The following is a 25,770-nucleotide window of genomic DNA, read 5'->3' as shown; positions in this document are numbered from 1 at the left end:
ATTACCAGTAATCCATAAATCAATGAAGAGTTTCAAAAGAGATGTTAAAGATGATTCTGGAAGGTGTTTCAAAAACTGGTAATGTATTTCGTCAGGCCCAGCGGATGTATCATGGGCATTATCTAAAGCCTCCCTAAGCTCCGATAGTGAGAACAATTGATTATAACTTTTCGAGTTGTTGGATGTGAATTTTAAACGTGACTTTTCTTTTTGAGTTTTAAGTTTTCGGAAGGCTTCTGAATAATTAGATGATGAGGAATTTTTCGAGAAACTGTCAGCAAGAATATTTGCAATGTCACGTTTTGAACTAAAGTTGTTATTGTTCAGTGTCAGAGAGGGTTTTGTTTTCTCTTTCCGTTTATTTTGCGTATAGTGTCCCAAACTTTCTTAACAGAGGAACGAGAGTTTAAAGAAGAAACATATTTCTTCCATGATGCTCTTTTACTTTCTTTGATTGTGCGGCGAGCTTTGGCCCGGACAATGCGATATATATTTAAGTTTTCGGGCGTCGGGTGATTATTGAATTTTTTTAATGCTTCTCGGCGTTGCCGTATGGCTTCCTTATATTCCTTAGTGAGCCAAGGTTTTGGGGTTCTTTTACAGTTTGTTGAGGACTTGGGGATAGATTCTTCTGCAATGTCGGTTAAAATAGATGTAAAATGCTGAATGGGATCGTCGACATTGAAAACTGTATCCTCATTCAGCCTAGTTTTACAGAGTGTTTCGAACTTGGCCCAGTCGGCCTTCTTTAAATTCCATTGTGGAATTACTTCATCAATTGTAGAGTTATGATTTACAAGGGAGATTGGGAAGTGATCGCTGCTGTGAAGGTCATCAGCGACCTTCCAGTCATAGTCCAAAAGCAGCGAAGGAGAACAAATTGTCAAATCGATGCATGTGTATGTACCCGTGCCTGGGTGTAAATATGTAGGTGTTTTGGTATTATATAGACACAGATCGTGTCTAGAAATAAGGTCTTCAACTTTGTGACCTCTGTCACTTATATGATTCGATCCCCATAAAATGTTATGGGCATTAAAATCCCCGAGTAAAACAAATGGCGCGGGAAGCTGTTGAACAAGGTCGTCTAATTCGTTTGGTACTAGGTTAGTGTTTGGTGGTAAATAAATAGAGCAAAATGTAATCACTCGATGTAGAGTGACGCTTACAGCAATGGCTTGTAAATTGGTGTTTAAATGAATGAAGCTATGAGGAGCTCTGTTGTTTACAATAACAGAAACTCCTCCTGATGCCCTATCAACATTTGGAGAGCAGGTGTTAAACAGGGAGTAGTTTTTAAATGTGATATTGTCCGTATCTTTCAAGAATGTTTCTTGAAGGCATAGTACCGCAGGATCATGTTCGTTTAAAAGCAGGAGAATATCATTGTAATTTGCTTTAAGTCCTCGACAATTCAATTTGTATGATAGTGTTTTTCATTATAAATTTAAATTAAAGATTGTGGAGCTAGGTTAGACCTTTCGCAGAGGGAATTTGTTTTGTTATTTCTCTGGAGGAAGTACGGGGGTGAAATTTTTGTTTGTAGGTCTGGAGTTCTCTTGGGCGCATGGAGCAGATTCTTCTGCATCCATGCTCTCGATGTCTCCAAACCTGTTATAAAGTTTGATGGGGTCATCTGACCCCTTTTGTTGCCTGTTTCCATGAGATTTATTTTTGTTTTTTTGGTGATTTAGGTTGTTGGGTAATGCTAAATGTAGTTTGTGTAGATGCCGTGTTTTTCTGTGATTGGTAATGAAGGGTGTTTGAGCTTGGTGTTGAATCGGGTGCTTCTGTTTGTGTTTGAGCGTCCTTCGTTGTTTTAGGATTGCTCTTCACTACAGTGGAGAAGGATGGGCCAGGATGGGCTGTTTTCGCCTGTACAAGTTTTCTGGCTTCTGGATAGGGAATATTATTTGTGTATTTTACCCTCTGAATTTCCTTCTCCTGTTTCCAGGTATCGCAATCCTTGGAATTTGCGTGGTGCTCTTTTCCACAGTTGACACAATGCGGAGTTGCTCTACAGTCAGCTTCCTGATGAGAATTTTCTCCGCATCGGCCACATATTTGGGTTTTAGAGCAGCGGTCTTCGTGATGGCCGTATTTTTGACATTTATAACATCGAAGGGGGTTTGGAATGTAGATGTCAACCTTCACTTGCAAGAAGCCAACTCTGACCACTTTGGGTACAGTTGGCTTGTTGAAGGTAAGTACAATGGTGTTGGTGTCCTGCAGGTTATTATTACGTTTGATACGTATTCGACGGACAGCAGTGACACCTTCACTTTTCATTCCTTCAATGATACCTGCGTCGGTGACTCCAGCCAAGTCACGAAAGCGAATCACGCCTTTGGACGTATTGAGTGTGGTGTGAGCGAATGAGGTCACTGGAATATCGAAGAAAGTTTTTATTTTCTTGATATTGTCCGACTAACCTCATCCCTCACATTCCACGAGAAGGCAACCAGATTTCATTTTTTTCACGCTCTTTGGCGTACCAATCAAGCCTGTAAGTGTTTTCTCGATCACAAACGGAGAGAGTGAAGCAAGGGATTTTGCGGCATCTTTAGATTGTATGACCATGAAGCGTGGAAATGTGTCCACACTACATGGTTCGTCGTCCGAGTCAGATAAAGTTTTCGTACGTTTATTTTGATTTTTTTGGAAATATCCATTTTGGCTAGATTAAAAATTCAGCACCCGTGCTCCCCACCCACCAAGGAGCCCAACAAAGGTACACTTTTCAAGTGTCAGGGATACACAGATGCCATACTCAGTTGATAAAATTACCGCAAGATTCGGCCTACCTAGAACATGCTTGTTGGTCACCGAATTGTCATTACTTACCCTTAGTGGGACCGAGACATTGAAGGAACTTACCATGTCGTTGAAGAAGAAACCAGATTGGTTAGGAATCAAATGTTGGACATCACCGAGACCAGAATTTAAACTTCATTTCAAAAACGATATTGAATCATTACCTAAAGAACTGCAAGAGAAGATTTACAATGAAGTTTGGCAGGGACTTGCCAGAGTGAAATCTCAATGGGTCACTGTAGAACTTTTGTGTCGAGAAATTCATAAGAGGAAAGTGAAAAAAGTCAACCAGTGTGTTAGATATCTTTGGGTCAAGTGTGCATTCGTCCTATTATATTACTCCAGACCGTTTACATCAAAAGAGTTCAGTGAGACTCTTGGACGTTACCCTGAATGGCAGTGGTCAGAAATTACTTACTATGTGGATTACTTTTGCTCTAGGAGAAGATTGTGAATTGTACGGACTGACCTATTCATGGATACTTTACAAGAGAACATTCGTGCTTTGCCTGTGGAGTTGAGAGAACTCATTTACCGAGAACTGATCAAAATACAAGTGAAACGCAAACGCAGAGTTATTCATCCGTTTTTAAATTATGCTCTGTTCCAAAGTATAAGAAGACTGATTATGAGTGGATATTACATCAGGCACAAAGGTAAACGAGGCTATTGGCCACCACCCAAGGATTCCAAAAACAGTGTATATACTTATGGATACTTTACAAGAGAACATTATGGGCTTGCCTGTGGAGTTGAGAGAACGCATTTACCGAGAGCTGGTCAAAATACAAGTCAAACGTAAAGAACAGTTGCATCCGTTACGTCACCGGTGTTTGAACCAATGGTACCTGAATGGTATAAAAGAACTGATTCGTCAGAAATTGTTTCAGTGGTCAGACCTTGTTCAACACTTTCAGTTAGTGAATTAACTAAACGTTCGTAATTTTGGTTACTTCGAGATTCACCGAGAGCAACGTATTGAGGAAGACGAGTTAAAGGATTACCAACATATTTTACGTGGAATCTGCTTAGCGGAAGACGAAACATCTAAACAAACTCAGAAGTGTAGGTTACAGTATGCAAGATTTAGATTCCCTACTGGAGAACGAAGATGTCTAGTTAGAAAATACCTTTATTGCTTCCGAAATAAAGAGAATATAAAATCAGGAATCCATGCCAGGGTTTATGTCACAAGTGATTTAACAGATTCCGTGGAAGGAACTCAATGACCATATTCAAACCGTGGATCATTACCATCAATTATTACAAGAACTGTATCCATTCAATTTGGGTCGACGCATAGTGTGTCTTAGTGACTGGTTTTCTGGGATTTCGTTTACCAGCCGATTCCTTGTGGACTCTTTACGAACAGTACTTACCACCCAAATGTCCTTAAATGGTCACGAGAGACTCCTTTTGCTCAAAGCCTTAAGTTTTCATCTGGATACTTCTCGACCTCTACGGGAAAAAAAGATTCGTCAACTTTTAGCTACCCAAGACGTGTATGACGATGTGTGTGTAGCTTGTGACTTACACCCCCATTGGACAGATGTCCTTGACTAGAAAAATGGGGGTTTTGAGGCTTGGACCCAAGAAGTGGCCCAGTATGCACGAAAGTTGTTCAAGGAAAAAAGTTACTTTTCAACCTGTGTTAGTGACAGTGCCAGAAAGATTGCTATGGATGTCAAAACGATCATCCCAGTCAAATTCAACACGATAAATGCCTGATGTTGAGTCAATAAGAAAAATTGGACGAGTATCTGGACGAAGCTTGGAGTCTCATCTCGGACGAAGACGTGTTGTACCAGTGGTATAAAGACTTGCGTGAACATTCTTGTCCACCATTAACCACTCAAGAGATTCATCGTATCGAAGCTCTCCTGAATCAGAGTGGGGAAACGAAGCGAAGAAACGGTTATTTGTCAGACATTTTCAAGCAAAAAGTCAAGATCGAATTGATCACTTATTATTACCTGTGAAAAGAAAAAAAACACAAAACATGAATACCTGGGAACTTTATTACCTTTTGAACCACAGCTCGTACACGGCTTCTTGGAATCTTGTCGTCTGTGCTAAAGATGAACTCCCTCATCGTAAACCTCAAGACTATCTAGCTTATGTGATCAACACGGATGACAGTCATCTCCCAGGAACCCACTAGGTAGCCGTCTACTTTCCTCAAGAAGGATGTGTGGAATATTTCGATTCCTATGCATTGCCTCCTTTGGAAGACGACATCATTGACTTTATGAGAAGAAATGCTCAGACCATCCGATTCAATAATGTGAAATTACAAGGCACAGATTCCTTGGTGTGTGAACAATATTGTGTGTATTTTCTTTATCATTGCAGCTTGGGTTATTCCTTAGAACATTTAGTGACTCGTTTTGATCCTCGTTCTTCTTCTAGAAACGATGTGAAAGTAGATCAATGGTTTTGTGACCATTATGGTCATCTTTTGTCTCAAGCTAAGAAACGTAGTGTCCATCAATGGCCTAATGACTTCCAACAGTGGAAATCACAATTTCATTCACAACGTTGTCAGCCTTGTCCAAAATAATGTGTTAGTTGGGGAAAAAAATGTTTGTGTTTTGAAAAACTGTTTGATGTTATATTGTTAAAAATGTTAGAGTTGTTTGTTAGTGGTAAGTGATTTTGAATAAAAAAATGTTGTTTTGAAAAAAATGCCTTTGTCTTTTGTTTGGCTATAAGAATTTTGATTCATGCTCTTTGACTTCTTACTATCCCTCTCATGGCACTGATTGAACGTTCCGGCTCGAAAACCGTGAAGGGATGTTTTCCTTCACGTCCGCGCTTTGACTTTAAAGCCGGGGGTAGCCTCCAGTATAACCATCCATTGTCGACTCATCCTCCCATGAAGATGTACTCCAGACTAGCTAAGCTAAACGAAGCCTACGTGAATTTGCATAGGGTCAGACACAGTCTGATACCGAAGCCAGAAGAAATAGAGAATGTGAGAATGTTAAAAGTCACTGAAGACCTGATAGAAGAGCTTTTCAGAGAAGAAATGAACAGGGAGAAAGAAGAATGAACAGAGAAGTACAGATTTTAGAAACAACTGAGAGAGCAGCAACAGCAACAGCAGCAGCAGCAACCTGACAAAGGCTTTGTCGATTGTCGTATCGACACCAAAGGGTTCTTCTTCTCTTTCCGAAGAAGCAGACCTATCGTCAGAAAGTCTATCGTCAGAGGACGTCGCATTCTTAGGAAACTAAAAGATTGCCATAGCAAACAAAAAAACCAGCCCTTTTCAGGGCTACCCAATACTCTAGAAAAGAAATAACAATCGATTTGCCAATGTGTGTATGTAGTGTGAATATCAACACTGACTCCTGACTCTTTTGTGGTGTGAGTGTATGTTTGTGTGGATAGTAGATTATGATAATGTTTTGTTTTTTTTTGCTGTTTGACGTGCGTGGAGAGTAGATTTGGGGTTTGATTTCTTTGTTTATGTGGATAGTATATTATTTGTTTAATGAAATTTTTTTAGAATAGTTATAGGTAGAATAAAAAAGTCAGCGAGTGTTTCTTTTAGGTCCGCGCGTTGTTTGGTCATGATCTAGGTAATACAACTTTTGTTTTAGGGGCATGTTTTCCGTCACGTCCGCGCTTTCACTATTAATTAAAAATCGCTCGGCAGTCTAGCTACCCTTGTTGATTGATCAAGAGAATGAACACCAGACTAGCAAAACTGCTTGAACTTCATGTACACCTGGAATATGCCAGGCGTATAGTGAATGAGCTGGCTGCAGAGGCCATAGCAGAAGAGGCAAGGATAAAGAAAGAAGAGGAGGAGAGAAGACGGAGAGAAGAGGAGGAAAAGAAAATAGGAGAGAGGATGACTTACAAGATACCAGAGACAGAGGATTGGGGTGCTGAAGCCAATCATCCCGCCTCTGCACTTCCAAGAAAAAAAGTATAAGGAGACTGGGGAAGAAGATGTGCGTGTGGTGCCAGGCCTGGAAAGTGCCATCATTAACCAGGTGTCACTGGAGTTCAAAAAACAAACAGCCCTTTTCTGGGCTACCCAATACTCTAGAAAAGAAATAGTAATCGATTTGCCAATGTGTGTCTGTAGAGTAGTTTGAATATAAACACTGACTTTTTCTTGTGTTTGTGTGTTTGTAAGCGCTCACGTACGTTTGTGTCGATAGTAGATTATTGGGTTTTGTAAGTGATCACGTATGTTTGTGTGGATAGTAGATTTGGGTTTCATTTTAATGCTTTGAGTGTGTCAATAGTAGATTTGGGGTTTGTTTATTGCTGCTCCACGTATGTGGATAGTAGATAATATGAAATGAGAAAAGTAGGGGATGTTTTCCTTCACGTCCGCGCGTTGTTTGGTTATGATCTAGGTAATATAACTTTTGTCTTGGGGGATGTTTTCCATCACGTCCGTGCTTTTCGTATAAGAACCCACAAAATTCGTCGTTCGCACCATTCTAAGGAATAAAAAAAGATGGAAGTGTCCCAACTGTTTAATGATTTAAGGCATGTTTATTTTTGGATGGTGGATGGTGAATATGGAGTTGAAAGGATTGAAAGAGATTTGAGGTTAAGAACAAGTCTGCACTACGTGAACTAACTAAAATTAGCCAGGGAGATGATAGAGGGATTAATTGAAGAAGAAGTGAAGAGATTGACAGGGCTGATAAATCCCCCTTATGTCAGAGTGGGGACAATAAAAGAGGCCATGGAGAAGGTAAAAGAAGTAAGAAGGTTCTTGGAAGAGATAGAAAAAAGGTCCGAGTGGACCTTTGTCAAAAGGAGTGTTGAACAATTGAAAAAGGGGAAGAAAAGATGAGAAAGGTGATCGATGAAGTGGAGAAAATAAAGGACAGGTGGGCAACAGATAGAAAAGAAGAAGAAAATAGAAAAAAAGGAAGACCTAGAGAAACTAAACGCTAACTGGATGAAAATCCAACAGAAGTTCCGAGCCATGGGTCACCCGGACTGGATACCGGAAACAGAAAAGAAAGGAATGATGGAAAAAATAAGGGGATGGATAAATAAGTTATGGAGTTAGAAGAAGAAGAAGAAGAAACCCAAAGGCCCTTTTCAAGGCCACCCATATTTCTCGAAAAGGGATAGACTTTCAATTGCCTACCCTATTTTCTTTTATTTTTTTGTTAAAAAAAATAGAGACCCCTCCCTGTTTCAATTTTCATATGTTCCATTTCCATAGACCCATCAGGTCGGGACCTTATTAAAATAGGGTCCCGACCTTGTTCCATTTTCCCTTGTCGCTCAACAGACCCAAGATTTTTGTTTCCATGTTCAATTCCCCTTGAGGCTAGAGTTGCCCATGATTTTTTCCCATGTTATATTTCCCTTGAGGCTAGGTTTGCCCATGATTTTTTCCCCCATGTTAAATTTCCATCGAGGCTAGGTTTGCCCAAGGGGTCCTGTAATGCTAATTTCCATTGAGGCTAGGGTGCCCCAGTTCACTATTCACTACTAACATTTACTGGAATTTCATTTAAACGTATATTAAAGGAATATGACATGTTTTTGTCTTGCTTCGTTCAGGCAAAGCCAAAGGGGAATTCTCTCTCCAGAATAACACGACCAAATAAAAAATACAGATACGTTGCTTCAGATTTACATGGAGGCGCCAAACACCCATCCCCTGGTCATCCACACAAAACTGGTCCATAGCCAAACTCAAGTCGTGAGATCTTATCTTCGGTGGCTGCTGTGTATTTTACCTTGATCTTCACGGATTTATCCGGCATCTCAGATACAGTAGTTGTTACGACAGACACAATAATGGTAGTAGCAAATACAGTACATGAACAAATGTAAATAAGAACAGGGTAATAGGGCTCTTGCAAAACCGATGCCAAATGTTCAGAGTTATTCAAGAACCGTCTACACGAAGGAAAAAGCTTACACAAACAATCCCGACAACATGTGAACTATTCACCGAATAAACGGCAGATATTATCTTTAAATAAATGGAGATAGAGTCGAAAGAAAGATAGTATCAGATGTGTAAACAAAGAACTATATAGAATTGTGGTGCCGGTGGGGCCGTAAAATCAGAAATAATAGATCATAAATAATTCTACATTGTTAACTTAAAACATTTTGAAATCAAACGACCAGGTACAATCTGTTGTGGTTAATGTATTTACAATATCCGAACAGAGCAATGATATTGCATTTTATGCGTAAAATATCACAACACTGCAAATAAACTTGCATAGTAATTATTGCATAAAAACTTAGCAAGGTGCAACGATATTTTCTGTTTGCTTATACTTGAGGCCTTACGAAAACCACATGTAGTAACATTGCAATGTCATGTAATGAAGACTGCCGTGTTGGTCTTCTAGTCAATACAATTCGATCACACGCGTTTTTATTACAAGACTATCAAATATGCGGAATACAGCTATAATGTAATGTAAATACCAATAAAAGTTTTGAGAGTTCATTTAATGCTTTGTATTAAATGATATTTCATTGTAAATATTAATCCGCCGAATGTTCTCTTTTCATGTGCTATCAGTCCATTCTTAATATCTCACTCATTCTACTATAATGTGACCAATTAATGATTATTCATGTCGTTAACAAATTTGCAGTCGTAAAACGTTTATTGAATTCATTACACCATTAGTTTCTGTTTTGATATATACTATAACACGTTTTTTCTCATTTCAATTTAAATAAAGGTATCTAGACCTTTTTAATTGTGAAAATATATCAAAAATGAAAATCTAATTTACACGTAAAGTAATGTGTCGCTATGCATGCATCCACTTTTTGAATCCTTGACACTTTTTTGTGTTGGTGCTTTTCTCTCTATATTTCGATATTTCTATATTTTGTTGTTTTGCTTGATTGAAAGAAGACACGATCTCAAGCAATAAATACATCGATTATGTTTTATGCTGATTTAAACCTAGTCGCAAAAATTACATTAACTTCCGTAACCTTTTTATGTATATACCAAAACGTTTAGTTAAATCGAAAACAACTATCGGGTTTTTTGTAAGCTAAAAACAGAAAACCGTTAGCTCTGATCTTAGTTCTGTCGAAAAGAAATAGTTGGAAACTTTCTGCTAAGAAGATAATGAAATATAAAAAAAGAATGTCTTACTTAAGACATTAACTTCCGTAACAACTATCTCTGTGAAATGGTAAATTTAAACGGTAAATATTAGGCGAATTTCACTGCAAGCGCTGGAAATCTTTAATATAAACTATTCAACGAAGACATTATCGATGTCTGTAACCAATAGTTCAATTTTAAATATAAAATATTAACTTCCGTAACGGTTTTTTTCCGGAATCAGAAGTCGATACCGGATCGAGACTTGTACTTGGTGGTTATTTTTCACGATTCACCGGAAGATTATCGAATATAGCAGACATCATTTATCAACGATTTTTACTATAATTTAGAGCTACTTGTTGTTTTCTTCAGGTAAGTTCTTTGTGTACTAGTGAAAAAGCATGCCAGAAACTTGATTTTAATAGTAGAAAAGACAAATACAACTGATTTTCATCCCAAATACGACCCGATTATAACTTTAAAAAATCGTCTGCATGTTGTCGGTGTAGAGTGAATTTTTGCCCAATCGAAAATCATGTCCGATTCCGTTATGGAAGTTAATTGAAATATTTTTTATATGGTTTTTGTATTCTTTTACATGTTATTCTTTCAATTGTCACTTCTATAACTTTAAATTTAAGCTATTCATGTGTAAATTATAAAATGGGCGTAAGTTAACATCGTGTCTACAGACCAGTGTTCTATGATGATTCTTGATGTTGAGGTATGGCTTATCAAAGATAAAACACACAATGTTACCCCCCCCCAAAAAAAAAAAAGAAAAAAAAACTAAAATCGTTGAACAAAAGATCGAGACTAGAAATAAAATTATCACCGTTTCCACTCAATTCTAATATTATTATATTAGTAATAGAAAAAAACGCAAATTGCTTTCGTTACGGAGGTTAAAAGGTTAAAATCACTTCTTGTATTTTTTTCAGTTAACCATGCCACTGTCAAATGCAGAACGACAAAAGAGATGGAGAGAGCGAAAAAAAGAACAGAATCTAAACGCATTCATGGAAAAGGAGAGAAAAAGAAAAAGGGAGTCATATGTTCCAGTTGAAAACCTTGGCGAGAGAGCACATAAAAGAAGGAAAAAAGAAGTAAACGAGAGAGTAAAGAGACATTATTTGAAAAAGAAGATTTCCCAAATGACCCCTGTGAATAACATAGAAGATGGTCCAGGTACATCAACAAGAAGTCATGAAAAGACAACAATATTGGTGAAGTTTCCATCGTTTGGACATAATAAGGGAAAAGGCTTAAGAAAACGGTACAAAAGCTCACTCAAGAATGCACAGAGGAAAATTCAAGAGTTAGAACAGAAAAACGTAGATTTAAGCAAGTGCAACAAACGTATTCAAAAGAGAATAGAAAGACTAAGAGCAAAAAGTACAAAAACTCATGACTCTTCGGATGCAGACTTAGACACAACCCTTGAAACAGACGAAAACTCAGTTCCTAGCTCACGTATGACACCACGATCAAAAACAAATGCACTGCTTAATAGACTTAAACTCACACCATCAGGAAGAAAAATACTTCGAAAAAGGCTTTTCTTTGCCAACTGCATCACAAAAGATTTAAAAGAATCTGTGGCTTCAGTTAAAAAAAGTGTTTTCAAGAAGCTCCCATTTTATACCGCTAGAAAGTATCGCTTCATGTCTGAGTTACATCGAAGAACTGGCATACACAGAAAACAGGTGGTCAAAATAACCACGCTTACAAAGAAACAAGCAACTAAACAGAATCTAAATTTACAAGTAACAAGTTTCCTGGAGAGAGAAGATAACAGCTCAGTACTTGTCAGCAAAAAGAAGAGTGATGTAGTGGTGATTGAAAACATCGAGCATCAAAAGAGAATTTTATCCGACTATATGCATAACCTTCATGACAAATTTCGCTTAGAGAATCCTGATATCAAGGTGTCACGAGCTCGTTTCTACCAGTCAAGACCGAAATATTTGTTGCTAGCTAACTTTGCATCTAGAAGAACCTGTTTATGCGCACGACATCAAAATATGGCTTTGAAACTTAAAGCGATGAGGTCATTAGGTCTAAATCTTCCAAAAAGTCCAGATGCTTTCATTAAAGAACAGGACACGAATGAAAAACTGAAAGAAACACTTGAAACCGGTCTCCCAGATATGGTTAAATACACTCAATGGAAAAAGGTAGTAGAAGGGCAGAAGTCAAGATGGAAAGAAGTTGATGAAGCTGTAGCTAAAACCGATTTTATTCATTTGATGGACAGTCAAACGTCAGAATTCAGAAACCACGTCAAGAGGGTAAAAGTACAGTACCAAGAAATGAGAAACCTTCGAGAAAATTTACCCGAGAATGAAGTAATGTTATGGATGGACTTTGCTGAAAACTTTGTGTGTACCTCCGTGGAAGCAGTCCAGTCTTCATATTGGAATCAGGCTATGGTCAGTCTCCACACTATGGTTGTTTATTTTCCAAAGTCACAAGGCCAACGTCTTCAAAGTTTTGTGGGAGTCTCTGATGTCTTATGTCATAACGCAACAGTTGTTTATACAATTTTGAAGAAACTCATACCAATGCTGCAATCAACTTATCCATCAATCAAAACCATACACTACCTTACCGATTCACCAACGAGCCAATATAGAAACAAAACAATCTTTAAAATTTTGGCTGACCACAATGAAGACTTTGGTATAGCTGGTCGAGGGAACTATTTGGAATCGGGCCATGGCAAAGGCCCGTGTGATGGTTTAGGTGCTAGCATAAAAAGAGCCGCAGATATGGCCATTCGTCAAGGAAAATGTCTCATTCAAAATGCTGAAGATTTCTACGCGTGGTCTAAGCAGACGGAAGAGAGTGGTAGCAAAATAAAATATCTGTACTACAACCAGGCAGACGTTGACATGAGCAATGAAACAATACAACAGAAAGAGAAGCCTATGCAAATATCCGGCACCTTTAAGTTACATGCAATTGTGCCAATAAACTCTTGTACGATCCTTACTAGAGAAACATCATGTTATTGTAATGGTTGTCTTGTCAATCCTCAAACCAGCGTCCATGAATGGCAGGAACATGTGATATGTAAAAGACAGGATGAGGAAGTCATTGATACAAATGGAACTCTCATGCCAACTTTAGAGGTCGCTGCCGTTACAAGCGACCAGGAAGAAGTGTTTGAATATGAACGCATTCAGTACTCTGACATTCAACCATCCCGCTGGGTCTCTGCTGTTTACGAACGAAATTTTTATTTTGGTCAAATAGTAGCCATTGATATTGACGATGATGAAGTAGAGATCAATTTTTTAGAGAAATCAAGAAAGTATGGCAAAGCATTCCAAATGCCGTCTAGGGAAGACAAATTGTGGATAAAAAGAGAAAAACTTCTGACCATACTAGAAAAAGAACCAAGACCTGCAGGAAAATCCAAACAATTGGATAAAACTTACCTGATTGACAAAAGTGAGATGGAAAAGGCCGAAAGGGCTTTCAAAATGATCAAATAGACAAAAAAAATGTTTGCCTTTAATCAGTGAACTAAAAGAATAGAATTACTTCGTTCCCTGTAATACAATTTTTAAGAATTCTTTCATGTTCTTTCATGAACTTAGTAAAGTTAACTTCCGTAACGTTTTTACTTGTTTTTTATAATGGAGATAAAAATATACAAGTGCACAAAAAACATATCACCTTAACTTGAAAGATAATGCATTATATTAGCACAAACAAGGAAAGTTAACAATAACTGGCTCTCCCAAACATGCTTTTGGATAGTTTATTTGTTTATGTGTGACTGTTATCCAAACGCAGTTTAGTCTATTTTGAGACTTTATTTGTAAAAACAAAGTATAAAAAACAAGCCTTTCTATAGTATATAACTAAAAGATAGATCAGAATTTAGCTTTAAAAAGTGAGTAAAAGGTTGAAATTTACTATTAATTGGATTGAATAGTCTTTAATTGATTCAACTAACTTCCGTAACGACAAGGTTCACCATGAGAGATGCATTTGGCGTAAAATGAAAACGGTAAACAATTTGTGGGCAATTTTTTGTTTTCATGTGCGGTGAAATGTTAGTAACATGATTAAATATCCAAAACTATGAATTTAGATTGAAAAAAAAATCACTGTATTATTCCATATTTGGTCCGAATTTAGTAGAATCACTGTGTTGCTTCTACTGCAAACGTAAGAGATGCCACATGAGAACAGACTTCACCCAAACCTGCCATACAGTCACAGCGTGCAGTGCAGATGGTTCCAGTCTTCTCTGCAATAATCCATGGTTGGGTGGGCTTTTATCTCAGTTTTTGTGAGTAGAGTACCTAAAAATAAATGAGGACAAAATTACAAGTAGTTGATTTTTGTTCCCCATTCAGCATGAATCCAAAATTAAAATGGATCTGATATTTGCTTGCATGGACTACACTAAGGTTACATTTCATCCAGTGGCTGAGAGAAAAAAAATGTGTTATCTCAAATGACAAAGCCACAAGTGAGATTACTAGTTGTTTTTTTAAAAATCCATAATAACTGAAATCTGAAAAACTGGAGTGTATTTCAAATATGCATTCAAATGCTTGCATATAAACAAATGTTTCTGACAGCTCAAAACCAAACTTATCAAAAGCCAGGGCCTTACAAATTGATCGCAGAATTGCGGCCTTTATTGCACAAGATGGGCGGCCAATAAGTATTGTGGATATAGAAGGTTTTAAAGCCTAATTAATTTTCTCGAGCCAGATTACGACATTAAATCTAGAACAACGACAACTGCTTTAATAAAGGAACTATATGATGAAGGCATTCGAAAACTGTTGGTGAAATTGGAAAAGGCTTTATATGTAGCGTTTACGACTGATTTGTGGACATCTTTGCAGAACATTGCATATGTGTGTGACTGCTCATTGGATAAATCCTGTGTGGGAACTAGAATCGGCAATTTTGCAGACAAGAGAGACTCCGGAAAGACACTGGGCAAAATATCAGTGTTCGTCTGAGTGATTGTGCCAATGAGTGAAACATTCCAATAAATAAAATAGCTGCTACAGTCCATGACAACGGATCTAATATGAATGCAGCCATGAACTTGCTGGATGACTGGCCAGATCAACTTTGCTTTGCGCATACGTTGCAATTGGCAATTAGCGCTGGTTTAAAAGTGAAATCCATAGCCAGAATGCTTGGTGCATCCAGGAGATTATCCGCACATTTCAAACGCAGTACAGTTGCAGCTCAGGCTTTGCGTGAAAAACAGAAAGCTCTTCAAAATAATGACACCACAACGGTTTCAGAAGTTATAATAGATTGTTCTACAAGGTGGAATTCGACTCTGGATATGTTGGAACGCCTCGTCAAATTACGGTGGGCGATCGATGCAGTTCTGTCTGACCCACAGGTAACAGTCCGCAGCATCGCTTCTACATATGAAATGACGGACGAAAACTGGTCATTAGCTGAAGCTCTCATACCAATACTAAAGCTTTTTAAGCAAGTTACTGTCATGTCATCTGGACAAAAGTACCCATCTATCTCGTCTGTGTATGTGCACTTGTACATAATAATGAAAAACATTTCCGATTTAAAACCAGATAACGCAGCTGCAATTAAAGAATGTAGGAAAGCAATCACAAATGAACTTCAAACCCGCCATTATCCTACTGGATACAGCGTGCTCAATGCAGCTAAGGCTGCAGTTGTCGATCCGCGTTATAAACTTTTAAAGTTTTTTAAAGAAGCACCACGACAGGAGACGTACGCTGCTGTCAGACTGGAGTTGATGGCAATAGTAATCCCGGATCCACTAACTGTGTCGCAAACTAATGATGCCATCACTGACAAAACGGATGAACCAGAATCGAAGAGACAGAAACTGGAAAATGTCGCAGAAAATAATATATTTGATGATCTCGCTTCTCTGTGTGCCGCAGATGACAACGCTTCATCAGTAGACGAATTGTCAACATATCTGTCGGAGACGCCACTTAATGTTAATGGTGACATTCTTCAGTATTGGAGAGACAATACACCACGTTATCCCAGGCTGGCTGCCCTTGCACGAAAGTATCTCTGTATTCCTGCGACGTCGGTTCCATCAGAAAGTGCATTTTCGACGGCTGGACACGTTATAAACAAGAAACGTGCATCGCTGTCACCAGATACGGTCGATATGTTAGTTTTTTTGAACAGAAACTGGAAAATGTGTCGCGAACAATGATCATGTACTTGTTGACTATGACAAACTGGCATTATTGAGATTTGCTAAATTCTTTCTGAGCTTTTCTCATAAAAATAAAAACATTTACAAACATTATATTACCTAGTTTGAATTATTATTATTATTGTGTAGTGAATACAGTTTGTGGTCTTCTCTTTCTCTCTCACACACACACACAAAGACGGTTTTAACGCATTACTCTTGACATGTGGTAAAGCTGCTTTACACGCATGCGTGGGTAATTCAAATCTGCGGTCAAAAGCCGATGAATAAACGTGGTCTGTTCTAACAAGGACTTATACTTTAAAAAAGGTGAGTGTTCTAAAGGATTTAACGCGGCTGATCACAGTGATCATTAAAAGTTGGATTATACCCATCATCTGTGTACAAAGGTCATTCTAAATAAATTTATTAATTAATAGCGTGCGGTCAGATCATTCGCAGCTACATCGGTGCGGACGCATCAGACCGAGTAGTGCTTTACACGGTTAGCCTCTATCGCCATACAAAATATTAAAGAAATGGGGATAACAATTAGTTGGTCTACGGTTGTACATGTCATTCATGTGCTAACGGGTACCCGTTAAATTTCGCAACGGGTACCCGGGTTGGTTTTTCGTGATTTTTGACAGCCCTATAGACTACATATTTAACTAATTTATTTTTGTAGGTGGTGAAATATATATGTACATGCACTCGTGAGCTATCAATCTGCATAAACTTAAGTGTCAACATGCCAGGACGATTTGGGGGGTGGGGTAGAGGATGGGTGGTGAACAGATGAGAGAAAATGGAGAGAAGGGGTGGTGGAAACGAAAGAGAAAGAGTCTGAGAGAGAAAGACGATGATGCTGATGATGATTATATTACCTTTCCCCGAACAACGTGGTATCCATTTTTCACGTACACAGCAACTTATCTAACCCATCCAGAAGTAAATAGATTGTATGCGTCAAGGTTTGTCCAGGCTTTTATTTCCTGTAAGGTATAGCTGCTCTTTGCATAAATCAGATAATTTATTATATCTGGGTACTGAAGGCATGGGAATAAGACCTCCGTAGTACTCCACTCTGACTTTGGTACTTGATAGGGATCTAAATCATCTATCAGCCGGCGTTTACTTAAATATCTTTGCTTCGATGTACTGTCTAACGTGTCGATATATATCTGATTTTCTCTGATTTTCACTGGCTTAGACATTGTTATATACTCCACGTTTGATTAGCAACCACAAGTGTCTACCTCCACCTGTAATCCAATATGGCGGCGTGCTTATGTGTACACATGAAATTCGGAAGTCACTGAATACGGTCTATAGGTTAAACATAAGTGGGGGGGGGGGAACACGGACTGTTCAGCTTTGGTATTAAACCGAATGATCTAAACTGTTTTATTGCTGCAAATTCAATCACAATATAACAATTAATTCGATGCTTAATGATACTGAATTATGTAGTATTATTTCAATGACCTCTCTTATACATATTTTGCCATACATTTGCAAGGCTTGCCAACACACAGATAATTATTATTATTGGAATGTTAGGTTAAGACATCAGCGTACAGTCATTATCAAAAGCAAATATTGTAAACAGACAAACAAGAAACACAACGGAAAATGCTGAATGTGAAATTATATATATGATTATAATTAATAGATCAAATCGAAGTGTTTCAAACGAATACGTCAACAAATTAATAGCGGCTCGACGATATAATAGTACCTGTAACTGTAAAGCGCCACACAGCTGCTAATGTAAACTAATGCAATTTATAATTACATCCCGGATAATATATTGTTTCATCCTTCTCTAGTAGTACTAATACTAACCAACTTCAAACAAATGTGGTAATTATAGTAAACGAATTACTACTTACTAAATCAACTATATTTTTGTGCAGGTTAGTATTTATATGTATGTTTGGACACCTCAACACAAAAGTGACTATGTATTGCCAACTCAAGATGAAGCTTACAAAATGCAAAAATGAACTTTAAAAAAAAAATTGTGGAAGTTAAACCCTTCCAAAATTGTAGAAATCATTGTATATGGGAAAGTATTAAACGTAATGATGTTCCTTCCTGGTTTGGAACTGTAGTAGATATTGCTGGTAATTGCAGTTAATAAAATGACAATAAAAGTCTGGCCAGGACAAGATAACTCTATATTCTGTCAGGGTTAAACAGTCAATTATTTCTTGAATTTTACAAAACTTGTTGGCATTCGCTCTTTTCTATTACTTAGTTTAATACCATGGAGTCTTATTATCTCGTACGATGGATCATTTAGACAGATTTCTAGCTTTCATTCATGATCATTTTATTAAGAAAGAACGTAGTAGTTCTTTGCTTCGTACAATATACATACGGAATCACAAATGACTTGCACGATTGGAGTCTGAAAGGCCATCTAGACACGTTTATATCGGACTTTCCCTCAAATAGAGAATTCATGGTACCAGTGGCCTCCTCTCTCAATGACATGAGATGGTTGTACCCCAGGACAGGAATTTATATGTTACACCTTTTGACATCAAAATTAATATCATCCACAAGGGTTTGTCCTTTAAAATAAAAAGGTCCTCTTTTTGTTTCTATAACACCTCCTGTTGTTTAGCATATAAAAAAAACAAAGGCAAACAAATTGCGATGCAAATCCTTCTTTTCTTATGACTCTTAATAAGTAACTTCTCTCTGTAAGAATTTACATTGACGGTTCAAACCATGGCGAAAAGGCTACTGCAGCCTTCATAAGTGAAACTCGCAGTTCAGAACTTCGCTTACCAAATGGTACATCGATATTTTCCCCCTGACCGGAATTACATCTAAAACAAAGTTTAAACGCAATATCTTCTCAGATTCACTGAGAGAGTTTTAGTCATTACATAATTGGGAGTTGGAAAAGCCCTTACTGATCTATTTTCTCATGTTGATCAATGTTCTCATCAAACATACCAAGCTGTGTACCTTTCACAATATAGTATAATGTTGGTTACTTAGTGATGTAGGTATTAAAGTTAATGATAAAGCAGACATTTCTGCTGAGGTAGCCCGATCACTTCAACCATCTGATTTTAAAATTTCATACACGTATTTTTTCTTAGTAAGTGCCAGGCATCCTGGAATGATGATATCAATAACAAGCTCCGTATAATCAAACTAACTTTAGGTGAATGGCTTCCTTCCTACAGAACCATCCTCAGGGACGAGGTAGTCATTACAATAATTAGAATTGGTCATATTTATATAACTTCGCTCCTAAATATTAAAGGGCGATGACCCAGATGGGTGCGTTTCTTGTAAAGAACCATTCATGGTGATAGTACTTTATGAAAGGTTGTCTCTATCTCCAACCTATACACGATCGTTGGAATAATATTTAGCACATGAAGCAACGTTTTGATTGGGTACATGGGTCTTATATTTCTAAATATTTAAGGAAGTTAACATCTTTTCATAAATATAGCCTGTGTGAAATACGATTTCATTTGAATTGTTGTAACCAACATGTATACTGTTAATCACCCTAATTTATTTTTCATTATCTAATTACCATTATGCGCACCATTTAAATCCCCGTTCATCTGGAACCTTCATCGGTTCTCACCTTGTCATCGTTGTGTTTTTGTATTTATATTGCTCATTGGTAATAACACTTTTCGATATGTACTATTGTACCCTATAACCTTTGATGTTATGCTATATAGCTTTACAATGCTGTCAGATCCACAATCAACCAAAGAAACTCTTATTGTCTGTGACGTTTCTCAGTGGTGCTCGATCATTTCTGAAAAGATTAGTCAATTTACTCAGGTGTATCTCTATGGGCACTAAGATGTTATTCCGTCTCAATGCGGTCTGTTTGTTTGGATGCTCGTATCTGCTTGGTTCTGCAATGTCATTTTCCTTTGCTGGAGTACAGTTACTTGTATCGTGTCTTTTATGTCACATTTATGACAGTTTCGGTGAAAGACATATTTTTCATACCATGACTTCACTAGGAAGCCATGTATATACAAGAGAGCCTTTAGTCCCTTGCCAAATCTGTCCTAATTAATATCATTCACAAGCTGTTTTTTCTTCTTCTTTTAATTCTCACAAAGTTTGTATTTTTCCAAAGAGACAATGAATCCATGTAATTTTCAAGACCATGCGGAATTTAGAAATATCTGTCATTTTGGTCCACCAAAAACTGGCAGAAACAAATGTTTCCCTTTTAATTTCAATAGTCCTTGACAAATGCTAATTCTAAAATTAATTTATAGACTTTTGCATCTGATGAGCTGGTGGATCTGTTAGTTAGATAAATGATTTAAACCTGGAATTGCCAAGGTTTACTTTTTTTCCTATATGTGTTACTTTCCTCATACACCATATATTTAACATGATCCTTTCTGCCGTTTACTTTCAGTTTATATTTATCTCGTCTTCTAAATTTTAAAAAAATGCAATTCGACTTAACTTTAATCTTTCAACTGTGGCCTACAAAGGAATTTCAATATGGATTCCATTTTGAGGAATTACAAAGTATTAATCCAAATTTGATGCGTCAGTCAATCAGTCTGTTTTTCCCCGTTGCCTGTATCTTTATTTCTTGACTAATTTGTCAACAGCTGAATTTCTCTACTCAGGTGTATATCAAAAGGATATCCCAAAACGTAAAAAAAGAATCGCACGAAAATTAGAGAGGTTAACCTTTCAATTATATGCATAACTAAGCACAAGAATATAGAACCTCACAGGCAAAGATTTCAAATGTTATAATATATATATATATATATATATATATATATATATATATATATATATATATATATATATATATATATAAACCTTTCAAAGTAAATTAAAATCGCTTAAAATCTCCAAGATTTTATCAGGTGGCACGTCCTTGTACAGTTTATTCAAATAATACAAATGAAAATACTTCTGTTACACAGGTTGGAAATTGGCAGAAAGATGTTCAGCAATGATTAGTTTTCAAGAGCTTATTTTAAAGCTTTTCAAAAAGTGTTAATTGCACGTCTGTTCTAGTTTAGACCTATACTACGCCAACCATAAAGTACGTCATAAAGCATATGAAATAAAACTTCGTGAAAAACATCTTGGAAACATCAAAATGATATTGAACATTTTACTAGATATGATAGTTCCCCCTTTTGTGGTGGTTCCCCGTAGTTTACTGTCAACTACACAATCCTTCATACACCCTCTTAGGATCACTTCGTCTTACTTTATTTTACAATTGCATCTTCATTTCTTGATCACACCCTTTTGAGATTCTATGAAATAGCAGAACGTATTTTCATCGACTGATATGAAAACTTGTAAAGAGCAATATACGTCGAATCAGCGTTAGTCCCGTGTATTGTTAGTTATGTGTACATGTCTCCCCTTTCTCTGCCTGTTTGAGTGTCCATGTGCTGCTCACAAGTGTCTTCTCAACTTCATCCACAGGCTTGTTCACTTTGCGTGGCGCCATGTGATACAGCCCTGTGGTATCTACGCTCAATACTTCCTCTGGGTCACAGGTCCCTGTCCCCGTCTTTAAGACTTTTTGGTACCTAGAGTGTAATTCTTAAAGTAATGTCACTTAAAATTCCCTTATTTGTTTAGCGAGCGTTAGGCTATGGAAATTCTTGAAAAGAAGATACCACACTTTGTTCCCACCTAAATGCTTACAGACCCCGAGACATTTGAGAGAGGAACATGCAGGTTGCACACATGCTAATACCGCCCCTAATGCGGGAAGTGTAGTGGAGCCCATCTCCTACAGTGGCAATATCCCTGCAAGGATCTGGGCGAAACTATTAATTCCTTGAGTAAACAGTCTCTTTTTCGTGATAACCTGTCCGCATTTAAGCATTGTTGTAATTAAATATTCGATGACTTTTTGGATTATCTTTTCATTCGGTACACCGTGTAAATACCAAATATTGTTATCCTGGTAACCCCTTTCCGGCTGCTTATTTTTTTTTAAACTTTCCCATTTCTGTTTTATTCGCACCACACTGGGTGATTACGTGTTGTTTTGCAAAATGTGCTCTTTTTCATTGCCACATACTAAAAGGCGAAGACCCGCCAGAGTGCGTTTCTTGCAATGAACCATTCACTGTTAAGCACTTTATGATAGAGTGTTTCGAAATGCAACCTACGCGCGATCAGTATTACAATGTGCATGACATGAAGGAATGTTTTGATACAATAAGCATCACATGTATTATAGAATTCCTGAAAGCAGTGAACATTTACTCTAAGCTATAACTTGTATGCCATCACCTTTAGCTTTCTTGGGTAATGCTTTTACTGTCTCTTATTTTCAGCAACTTTACGTTCCACGTTGATCGGGAAGCTTTATATATTGCCCTTAACCATCTTATCGTTTTACTTTCAACTATGTGGCTTTGATATCGCTGGTCGATATAACCATTTGTATGGCGCTAAATAGCCTAACAGTGCTGGTGCGCGTGAAAATAACAATCAATCAATCATACAATATTTTTCACATAATGTCACATTATTTATGTGAATTCAAAACAACAGTTCCAATGCACCACCTCAATATCCTAGCGTGAATTCAGTAACTACCATAAATATATACAGTTTTCTTTAAAATGAAATACTTTCTCTATCAAGATCCACCATTTAATACCTTCCCTTTCCTAAAGGCTAACCCTTCAGAAAATTAACACTTAGTCTGTTTATTAACCAACATATTTATTCTGTTGTGTTTGGACATGGTCTGCTTTGTATATATTCTTTATCAAAATAAATACCACTCTTGTCTGAATCTACAGTATCACCAGAATGTATTCACATTTACGTGCAAAAAGTGGAGATGTCATCCACGTTCGAACAAATTTGACACAATATACATATAAGGAAATTGAAATACCATTGTTCTAGTGCATGATGTTTATAGCAGTTATCTGAGATATAAGAGAAAAATATCTGCTGATATTTACCATCAACATGTAAGTATCCTTTATAAATTACTGAATCTGTTCTAATTTCCACATCAGTTATAGGTCTTGTATCATCATCACAATACCTGTTCTCAGTATTTAAAAAAATAGACGAAATAAAGATTCAGATACTCTTCCAACCATGTGGGATATCGCGAGATCGACCCGGGATGTCGCGAGATCGAACCTTCAATGGTTTTGGACTTGACTCAGGGGCCAGACCATGCGTATAACACACTGTCTAGTCATGTTATATAAATCTAACTATCAGTTTGAACACTTAAGCCTGACTGTATCATTGTCATTTAAAGTAACACAGTATCAAGTTGTGATCTATAACTGGGTAGATTACGTCTATGCCAATATATTTAGTATCTGAACAAAGTTATCCTGCATAAAACAAAACTGGTTTCCCTAACCAGTAGTTATAACACTGAATAGTTGTCAAAATAATGATATGCGAATACAATAGATCTAGTCCCGACACATTCATTGGTAATATTTCACGTAAACATATGTGGTTTAAAAGTTAAATCATCGATATAATACAGAACACGATTTGACAATGTCTTTTACTGTGACCTTGACTTCTAAATAATTGAGTGTACGGAGCAACACAAAGCACGGTCAAAATGTATGTCGGATAAAAGATACAACAACAGTGAAAAGGAAATTATAAACATCAAAACAAAATTCGTTATGTGAATTAACTTTGGTAGTGGTATCCATATTTGATATCATATTTGAAATATTTTATTTCACACAAACCCGACATCATAAGCAGTCTTTTGGTGAAAGATTAATTTTGATATCTACAACAGTGTAAGAATGAACACTAGCTAATTTGAACAGAATGTACATTGAAATTTACAACAAAACTTTTTTACATCTACATCAAAAGCTAGAGCTTTTAGTCAAATCATAATTTAAGATGCATCCGCATTATTCAAAAAGAGCTAACTCGATAAATTGTATGTATATATAGACAACATGGTATCAATTTCAGTTGGCAAATTTCAGTGCCAGTCAAGATAAAATAACCTCTGTAATATTAAACAAGTATGTGATAGACAAGTACATTACATTAGAGATGTTAATGCCCATTATAAGAGAACAAAATCAGGTCTTTATGAATTTGCTTTCAAGTTTCGTTTGGAGTGTAGTTTTGTTATATAAATATAAATGTGTGAATTAAGTAACAAAAGTTCGCATTTGCCACCCCATTATTCTTGTGTAATTTCAATATTAATTTACGTCTTACACCCCATTATTTTTGTGTGAATTCAGAACAAAAGGTCACATGTGCTATCTCAATATCTTTGCGTGAATTAAATTACTACCCTAAATCTATACAGTTTTCTTTAAAATGAAAAATGTTCTCATTCAAAATCCTATATTTTATACCACCCCGTTCCTAACGGCGAACCCTTCATAAAATTAACATTTAGTCTGTTTATTAACCAACATACTTATCCTGCTGTGTTCCGGACATGTTCTGCTTTGTATATATTTTTTCTCAAATCACTATTTTCTGAAATAAACAATCATTTTTATTCTCAATCTACATAATCAATAGAATGTATTTACATTCACGTGCAAATATGTGATGTCATCCACGTTCTAGCCTATTTAATGCGATATACATATAAGCAAATTGAAACCATTGTTCTAGTGGATGATATTTTTAGCACAGTTATCTCAGATATAAGAGAAAAATATCTACTGAGATATCCTTTATAACTTATTGAACTTGTTCTAATTTAACATTAATTATAATTTATTTATTATCATTACAATACCGGTATTCAATATTTAAAAAATAGATGAAATACAGATACAGATATTCTGAAAATCAACTTGAATAATGAATGTGTAACAGCTCAGAAATTTGGTAAGTTATCACTTTTATCAAACATAATAGTTTATTATATTTATCATATTCACACTCTCAGGTTTAAGTAAAAATATTGTAACAAAGTATTTTTTAAAAGATAGGATTTTGTTTTAGTGAAACATAATTTTTGTAAAGTATATAAAGCAAATATTTACAGCATTTTAAAGACGTATTAGTAATGACATATGCACTGAATTCAAATACAAATAGCCAAACCACTGGAAAACGTCTTAAGAAAACTACACTGCAAAACAAATGACTAACAAAATGAATTAGTTGTGTATACTAGTAGACATATAGCATCCTATTACCCTCATAGCCATCACATATCTTCCGTTTACTGTTCATTACTAATTTTAAGGTAAGTATACATAACATAGGTGACAAGACGCATAACATTCCGTCAACAAATTTTCATATAATGGTTTTTATCATGTTTATATAATTTTAAAATGATACACCTCAAAGAATTGCTCACCTTCGGGTCCAAAAGCAAACTGCACTATAAGCAAGGGTGCGAGGTACCGATGGTCGTTCTGATATAAAATGCTTTTAAATCAACGCAACAAGTCTAATAAGTTACAATGGTGCAAATTATATTACAAATGAAAAATGTTCTTTCAGCACATGCAGCGTAATACTACATTTCCTTACTGGTGCCAAACAAACAAAAAAACTCTACTGGCATGTCTTTATAGTAGCTACAACGTTTCAAAATTACTTTATGTAAGAAGAGACACGTTTTGTGCAAAGTGTGGTCTTGAAAGAAACATACAGAATTGATTTCGACATAAACGTACAC

At 36.6% G+C, this 25,770-nt stretch overlaps 1 protein-coding gene across 1 annotated transcript; it reads left to right on the top strand.

The window, feature by feature from the left end:
- The first annotated feature begins 10,135 nt into the window (after positions 1 to 10,135).
- LOC149790461 (uncharacterized) lies at positions 10,136 to 13,345 on the top strand. Its single transcript, XM_089973224.1, has 3 exons — positions 10,136 to 10,270; positions 10,840 to 13,182; positions 13,292 to 13,345. Exons 2-3 carry the CDS (start codon positions 10,846 to 10,848, stop codon positions 13,343 to 13,345), a joined length of 2,391 nt encoding a protein of 796 aa, XP_089829350.1. The 5' UTR covers positions 10,136 to 10,270; positions 10,840 to 10,845.
- The last annotated feature ends 12,425 nt before the right edge of the window (positions 13,346 to 25,770 follow it).

The sequence above is a fragment of the Sinohyriopsis cumingii genome, chromosome 10, assembly GCF_028554795.1.
Source record: "Sinohyriopsis cumingii isolate HCF-2022 chromosome 10, ASM2855479v2, whole genome shotgun sequence".
NCBI lineage: Eukaryota > Metazoa > Mollusca > Bivalvia > Unionida > Unionidae > Sinohyriopsis > Sinohyriopsis cumingii.
Note: the sequence above shows the minus strand (reverse complement) of the source record. Positions and strands in the feature narration are given on the sequence as shown.

Bases quoted from the DNA above. Each gene is read 5' to 3' on its own strand.
- LOC149790461 (XM_089973224.1), top strand. From the start codon at position 10,846: ATGCCACTGTCAAATGCAGAACGACAAAAGAGATGGAGAGAGCGAAAA. The intron at 13,183-13,291 runs GTAGAGATCAAT...TGACCATACTAG, and splicing joins TTGATATTGACGATGATGAA to AAAAAGAACCAAGACCTGCA.